Below are 8,185 nucleotides of genomic sequence, written 5' to 3'. Positions count from 1 at the left end.
AACTTGAGCCAGAGAATTTACCTTTTGTTTATGGATCACACACACATACACACACACACACACACACACACACACCATGCCCCCCTAAAACCATAGAGAATGTTAGTATCCCAGAACTCTTAAGTTACAAAGAGAGATCAATTCTCCATAAGTTAGTAGCAACCCATCTATATGTTCAGGCTGCATAGTGAGCGAGCTCATTCAGCTCAATGTTATTCGGGCGTCCTCGGGACCAGGCAGAGTAGCTTAACGTGCCGATCAAACCCAATCTCTTCATGTTTCCGGCGAGGAAACTGGAACACAGAGTTTAAGTAAATGCGAGACGGAAAGCCAGTAGCCAAGTGAGGACTAGACCTTGGGCTGCTGCATATTCTGTTACTTTACATGGTCGAATAGCTCCCGAAGACAACACAGGAGCAGTTCGCACAGGTGCTGGCTGTCACTCTCACACTGCATCAGATGCAGAGCCTAATTCAAACTGAGCTGAAAGAATTCCAATCATCAAAGCAGTGCTGGCAGCATATAAAAATGATGGCTGCTTCTCTTCTGGGCAGAAGCTGCAGGCTATGACTGAACATTGGCCCCGATATGGATAATGGATTAGCTCTGAGGTCACAGACCTGAAGCTCTCACAGGCCAGGCCAGAAACAGAAGTAACTGAGCGGACCGGGTCTGTCAGAGTCGCATTCTCTCCACACCGGCTGTGTGAGGAACCCACTCTACTCTCCACTTCCACAAGGAAATAAGCTCTGTCTTTTTCTTTTTTTTAAGCATTAGCTTCCTTGATCTTTTATTTTCCAATGTGAGAACAAGAAATACTGCCCAGCTGGTGCGGCTCAGTGGTTAAGCATCGACCCAGGAACCAAAAGGTGGCGGTTCGATTCCCTGTCAAGGCACATGCCTGGGTTGTGGGCTCGATCCCAGTAAAGGGCGTGCAGGAGGCAGCTGATCAATGACTCTGTCATCACTGATGTTTCTGTTTCTAACTCTCTCTCCCTCTTCCTTCCTCTCTCTCTAAAATCAATTTTTAAAAAAACCATAAAAAATAACTCAATGCAATCCTCAGGAGAGCCCTGTGAGATCAGCAGTGTTATCACCATGTTCAATTCACAGAGGGGGAAACTGAGGCACAGAGTGGCTCATCTGCCCAGCTGCACGCCCCGCCTGCAGCAGAGCCATGGTCTACACCAGCGATGGCGAACCTTCTGAGCTCGGCGTGTCAGCATTTTGAAAAACCCGAACTTAACTCTGGTGCCGTGTCACATAGAGAAATTTTTTGATATTTGCAACCAAGTAAAACAAAGATTTATATTTTTGATATTTATTTTATATATTTAAATGCCATTTAACAAAGAAAAATCAACCAAAAAAAATGAGTTTGCGTGTCACCGCTGACACGCGTGTCATAGGTTCGCCATCACTGGTCTAGAGCGCAGTCTGTCCTCACAGCCTGTGTGTTTGGCTCCGACACCAGCAGGGCCTCAGGGAGAAGCAGCGTGGCCGGAGGAGAGGCTGAGTGGGAGCCAGGAGCCCCGCTCCTCGCCCTACAAGCCAACCCTCCAGGAGAGCGGAGGATGGCCCGACCTCTTTGGCTCTCACGTGCTCACCTGTGACACCAACAGAACAAGGGAGTGCTTTGCTCTGAAAAGTCTGAATCTAAGGCTAAGACAGGCGAGCAAATTGCAATCCCTTCACGAACCTCAATGAGTGGCTTTCTGTCCGTCTCTCGGGGCCACGTGCTCATCAGAGCTGCTCTAAGTGACACACTTGCTTTCCCTGCATCAGTTCTCGCTGCGGCTTCGCAGGGGGGCGGGGGGGAAGGGGCTAGCTAGACCCTACATTCTGCTGTTGCTCCATTTTATCAATAGCAGAATAATTGATCTGTTGGCCAGGGCCGTTGGGCTGTTACCAGGGCTCACTCCCAATACATCTTGAAGTTATTATTGAGATATATAGAGAGAGACGTAAACATATGCATAAATAATGAACTCGCAGCTGCACATACACAGCCCCAAAAGAATGGTGCGAAATCACAGCGCAGAACCTCATGGGAAGCGGATGTGCACAGCGTTTGGGGCCTCATCAATACCAGGTTGTATACCCTCCTGTGCTAACCAGCCGGAGTCGGCGCTGTGCACACTGAGTACTTCTGCTTCTATGGAGGCCGCAGAGAACAGCTGCAGGAGCACCCTCAGCCCCACGCACTCAGCTGTGTCAGGGAGTCATGTGCTGCCCACATGTGTCACCGCTGCGGTTTCTGCCGTGACGGCTTGGGAAAACTTCCTTAGAGGTAATACCCGGATCTCGGAGCAGCACAGTTTTGGTGGGGTTTTTTTAGTTCTCCCAGCAACTTGTCTTACCTCAGCCAGATTTATGGCTATGTGTTTGACAAAATACAGACAAAACGCTCTTGGTATGACCCCGGCCAAGTTACTATGGGAGGTATAACGAGATTATTTTGTTTCCACATCTGAGATCACTAGGAAGTCATGTACCTCGCCTTCCCCTGTGATTTCCTGTCTTCCCACGTTCCAGTGCTTTTAATGGATGGGCACTTTTTGGACAACTTGTTATCTTGATCTGCTTTGCAAATATTGCCTCGATCTTGTAATCCACAAGCAATGTAAGTTAGAAATCTTAATTATTTTCCTTCTTGGTTTGAGGTTGATGCAAATGTCCACACTGTGTGTGACCTGAGTTACAACAATTACTCCAGGTGTTCCAGCCTCTGAAACACATTTTCAATATTCTATTCACAGGGAAAGAAGCTGCGTGGGCATCACAGGAACAGTGCTGGACGGGGGGGGAGGGGGCAGGGTCCAGGTTCCCGCTACAGATTCAGCCAAGGTTACTCAGCTGCATGACCTTGGACATCCCATTTCTTCCTATGAGGCCTTAGCTTCCTCACCTGAATCATGAAGAAAAAGACAACCTAATCCCTAAAACTCTTTCAGCTCAGAACAATCAGGGGGCATGCAGGAGGCAGCCGATCAATGAATTTCTCTCATCGACGCTGTTTCCATATATATAAGAATCTAGACTTGCCTGGACACTATCATTTTTAAACTATTAGATTAAAAATTTCTTCTATGGTACATAAACATGTAGTACACTACATTTCGAGAAGGACATCCTGCATCGTGAAAAGAATTGTGACTCTTAAAAATTCTACCTCTAGGGAGCAGGCAGGGGCACAACAGATTTCTGTGTGTGTTGAGGCCTTGGATAAAATAAAGTATCCTTCACACAAAAGCCACCACAATGGACAGGTTCATAAGGAATGAATATTGATGGTGCCACAATCATCAAAATTGTCAGCTACGGGCTCCTTTACCTTCATAGTAATCTTTTTTTAAGCAGTAAATATTGTCCATATCCTACCATTAAAAATGAAATGTTGATCTTTATACTCAAGTTATGGCATTAATTATAAGTGCTCAACATTAGAGTTGTACACAATAGTCCGACTATTCACATTTGTTATTTTATAACTAGTGGCCCAGTGCAAGAATTCATGCACATGGAAAGGAAATTAATTAGAAGAAATAGTTTAATATCGCTATTTGCCCTTTCTCTATAATAGAAGTGTCAACTAAATTCACGATCAACAATGACAGAGCGAAACACACGCATGCGATTAGCGCCAGTGAGAGCTTTATATACATAGAAAAACTTGCTGAATTAGACCTGCTTTCTGATTTAGATAAACTTTTCCAAGCCCAGTGAAGCACCCCAACTTCTCTTTCAGGTAATTGTCAGCAACACAGCAGTAAGCATCAACACGAAGCAGGTTATTATTGTAGATCACGCAGGGAGAACAAAGGGTAAAATATTTAACTGCCGCAGTGTTTGACTATATTCTGCGCAGTGACAAAACTGAAGTCATTTTCAAGGTCCACCATTTCTTACTTCTTTTCAGTCGGGTCAAGTTTCTAAGCTTTCTAATCTGTGTTTTCCAGCTAATGAGAAGAAAATAGGATTCCACCGAGTCTCCTATCTACCTGCTCCAAGACTTCTGTGAGGATCAAATGAGATGAGGCACGGGGAAATGCTTCACAGACATTTGGTTTAAGTGTGAAATTTTTGCACCTGGCTATGAAGCAAGTCGTGTTCCTGGGCTGAAGAAACTGCAAGGATGCTAGTCGTCGCTAGAGAGAGGAGACTGGGTGTTGCTACGTGACGTCATTACCCAGCGCCCACAGCAACTGTTCCTGGGCTGGGCTGGGCTGGGCTGCAGGCCGCATGTTGCGCCATGGGGTCTCAGCAGCGTCGGCTGAGATCTGGTGGGGTGTCGCTCTGGGGTCATGGCGGGGCCTGTGTCCCACTTGGGGGAAGCCAAGTGTTGCTGCTTTGTGGGTGCCAGGTCCGCGGTGCCGTTTCTCTGTAATTGGCCAGTGCACGTCATGATAGCTCCTGCGTTGAGTGCCTGCCCCTGGTAGTCAGTGCGCATCATAGCGACTGGTTGGATGGACACTTAGCACATTAGCCTTTTATATAGAGAGATATTTATTTGCCATTTTATACTATGCTTGGAATGCTATAAAACCTATCAATAGAGAAAAAATTCAAATGGACCAAATCATTCGCCAGTTAACTGGAACCAATTTCTTGCACAGATGAGGGAAGCTCCAGATGACAGAAACATTATGAAAGAAGATGTTAAAATCATCCCCCAAAAAGAATGTGAACTTACTTCAGATGGTTTGCTCGTAGAGCGTTTGTAAAAAGTCTCTAAGACAGTGTTTGGTATAATCTTCCGAACTTCCTCTTTAATACCGAAAGTCTTTGCTAGAGGTGTGGCGATAAATCTACAAAAAAATGAAAGGCAGTTCAAAGTCTGATAATGAAGCCACAATGACACCAGAGAACTCAGGTGGCAACTTTGGATTCCAAATGAAAGCTCAGTCACTGGTTCGTGTTGTCACTGGACTACCCACGGCCGACAGCTATCTGCCTTAAGTTCAAGGAGAACAAATTTTGAAACCTTTTATGCAAGCAGTATCTTGAAAAATAAAATACCGGCACAGTTCCTTAAAGTCCATTTTAAGTAAATTCAGATATATCCATACAAAAGATCCAGAAATTCGGATAAGCCATTCCACTTAGAGCTTTATTAAGATTCCCAGAGATTAAAATAAATATTTTGAGATTAAAAGTTTTATTTGGTGATATTATCTTACAGAAATTACTGTTCCTTTTTAAAGTTCTAATTTGAGAAAATGTCATACTCTTGGGTAAAGGTCTAAGAATGCGGTTGCTGGGTGGTGCATCAAGTATGTTATTTAACTTTATGAGAAACTGGCACACTATTTGCTGAAGTGGTTGTATCATTTTGCATCCCATCCAATAATGTGCCAGAATTCCAGTTACTCCCTATTCCTGCCAACAGTTGGTATTGCCAGTCTTTTTTTTCTTTTTGTTTTTTTAAATATATTTTTATTGATTTCAGAGAGGAAGGGAGAGGGAGAGAGATAGAAATATCAATGGTCAAAGAGAATCATCGATCAGCTGCCTCCTGCACACCCCCTACTGGGAACGGAGCCTGCAACCTGGGCATGTGCCCTGACCAGGAATCAAACCGTCACCTCCTGGTTCGTGGATTGACACCTCAATCACTGAGCCATGCTGGCTGGGCTACTATTCAGTGGTTTTTTTTTTTAAAGAAAATTTACCAAGTTGTGCACTCGTCACCATGAGTCGGCTTTCGAATATTTTCTTCACCCCAATGACTCCTCATGCATGTTTACTGTTAATCCCTGTTTTCTCTCACCACTGCCCTGTCTTTCAATCACTGATTTGTCTTTAGAGTTTGACTTTTCTGGATACTAAATACAATGTACTCATACAACATGTGGTCGCTCATGTCTGGCTTCCTTCACCTGGCCTAGTGGTTTTCAGGTCCATCCAGTTTTTGGATGTGTTCAGAGTTCATTCCTTTTTCTTGTTCTCTAATAATCTATTGTACAGAAATACAAACATTAATAACGTCTTCTGAAGAGCAGATACTTTAGCTATTTACCAAAAGGAAAAAAGCAGATACCCACACAAATCCTCGTACTCACATGTTCACAGCAGCTTTATCTGTAACAGCCAGAAAGTGAAAATGGCCACATTTCCATCAACTAGTTAGAGGACAGATTACCTGTGGTGTAGCCATACACTGAGACTGCCCAGCAATGACAAGGAAGCACTATACGTACATATAATAACGTCGGCAAACATCCCAAAGCACTATGCTAAGTATAAACAAGTCAGACACAACAGATTATAATCCATAGGATTCACTTATCAGAAATCCAGAAAAGGCAAAATTATATGGACAGAAGCATGTCAGTGATTTCCAGGAGCTAGTTTTTGGGAAGAGGCTAACTGAACGGGGTGCTGGGAAGTTTTGGGGCTGATAAAAATCTCCTATGGCATAATTGTGGTGATGGGTACATGACTGTATACATTTGTCAAAATGCATCAAATTTTGGATGAACTTTGTTATATAAATCATATCTCAATAAAACTAATTTTTAAAAATAATAATAGGTCCCAATTCTTCCTTCGGTCCTAACAAAGGCTCCATCTTCTGCCAGGTCCGTCTATGCTTATACTTATGCGGAGTTTCTGTGTTTGATGAAATGCTGGAAGTTCTGGTTATGAATGATCACTTAGCCCTTCAATTCATTTTTTTTACAACCATAGGAGTTGAATAAAAATCTCCTAGGATAATCTGATAAAATGTACAAACCAGTCCAACTTCCAGATGGACTAAGTGCTCCTGGAAAGGACCCATACACGTCAGAGGCAGAGGCACACAAACTAATGATGCACCAGATGCGCACAGAGCGGTGTGGCCACATCACCAAGCACAGCGCCATCTTCAGGAAACGGAGCAGTAGAGTAAGGGCTCATCGCCGTGCCACGTGTCAGCCCACAATGCGGACAGTTTATGTGTATGCACGCGTTTCATGGGGTCAGACAAACGAAAAGCCATCAACAAACATGAAAACCCAGCAGGGAGGGGAATGGGACTGGGAACTGAGGATAAAAGGTAATTAGTGAAAAAGTTAATTCCAATCAATCAACCACAAGAGATCTTACTTGACACAGACAGAAGACAGCATGCCATCATTAGGGAAATATGATTAATTATCTCCCCCTCTGCACAAAAGGTCCAGATAAAACAAAAACTAATGTGTTCTTAAAACTAACAAAGTTTCAAAAAATGTATCTGACAGGGTTTGGGATAAATAGTGGAATTGGTTCATTTATCCAACCTACGAGTGGAGAATTGTTACTGGAGCAGAAACGCATTGTTTTTACAGAGTAACACAGATACAAAATGGTTTAATACGGTAGTGTTCTCCATCAGAATCACTCAGTGCTATCTCCTCGAATGTTAGAAATGAGGAAATCAGAAAAAAATGAAAAAGCAAAGCAGAATTGAGCCAAGAAGACTTATGTGGTGAGGGAATACAGCCAATCTCAAAGCCAGATGAGTGTAACATTCCCTCCGAAGGGTCATGTGAGAGTAAGTATGTGGATAAGTATACACAGTGGATAAACACACATCCACAGCATACTTGGTGATATGAGAAACATATCTATATTAATTTAAACAAGAGAAATACGGCCTTGTTTTTTTTTAACATGTCCAGGCTTGCCTGAACTTGCACTTTATTGATATGGGGTAGAAAAAAGTCCAAGAGGAAAAAAAAACACAACATCGTGGACTTCTGCTCCCATGTAAATGGTTCAGAGCGAGGTTAGCTGCCAGGAGAGGGTCTCTTAGGTTTGCTATTATTACAGAACCCAGCCTTCAGACGGCCCCATGCAGACACCCCAATGGCCCCCTCTGTACCTGGCACGGCCTGGGTTACCTGTGAGCCAAAAGCCTTGCAATCCCAGAGGTCCCCCCTCTTTTCAATACTATTTTATTGAACAAAAGGCAGGCAGGCCTAGGCAGATAGTAAGCAGATGAGGCTCAAATGCTTCCCCTAAACAGGAGCAATAGCCCACTGGCATGGGATCGCCTCCCGGCTCCTGAGGATCTGAAGGCTCTTTGGCCAGAGTTTGGTCAGAGGGTTTCATCTGAGAAAACAGAATACCGGGACCAAGGCAACCTCGTAACACTGAAGTCTAAGGTGCCAATTTAGAGACCGCTGCAATGAGGACAGTAGTAATCTTTCTTTAAAAC

General features: G+C 43.9%; 1 protein-coding gene across 3 annotated transcripts in view; it reads right to left on the bottom strand.

Annotated features, from left to right (window-relative positions):
- CERS3 (ceramide synthase 3) overlaps positions 1-8,185 on the bottom strand; it is a 55,721-nt gene that overhangs the window by 23,544 nt on the left and 23,992 nt on the right. For all 3 annotated transcript variants that reach the window (XM_006771742.2, XM_015569124.1, XM_015569125.1), the window contains one exon: positions 4,694-4,808. In XM_006771742.2, coding sequence (XP_006771805.1) covers positions 4,694-4,808 — 115 coding nt within the window. The remainder of the gene's footprint in view (positions 1-4,693; positions 4,809-8,185) is intronic.

The sequence above is a fragment of the Myotis davidii genome, unplaced genomic scaffold, assembly GCF_000327345.1.
Source record: "Myotis davidii unplaced genomic scaffold, ASM32734v1 scaffold164, whole genome shotgun sequence".
Classification (NCBI taxonomy): Eukaryota; Metazoa; Chordata; class Mammalia; order Chiroptera; family Vespertilionidae; genus Myotis; species Myotis davidii.
The sequence above is the reverse complement of the archived record's forward strand: the minus strand, read 5'-3'. Positions and strand labels throughout refer to the sequence as shown.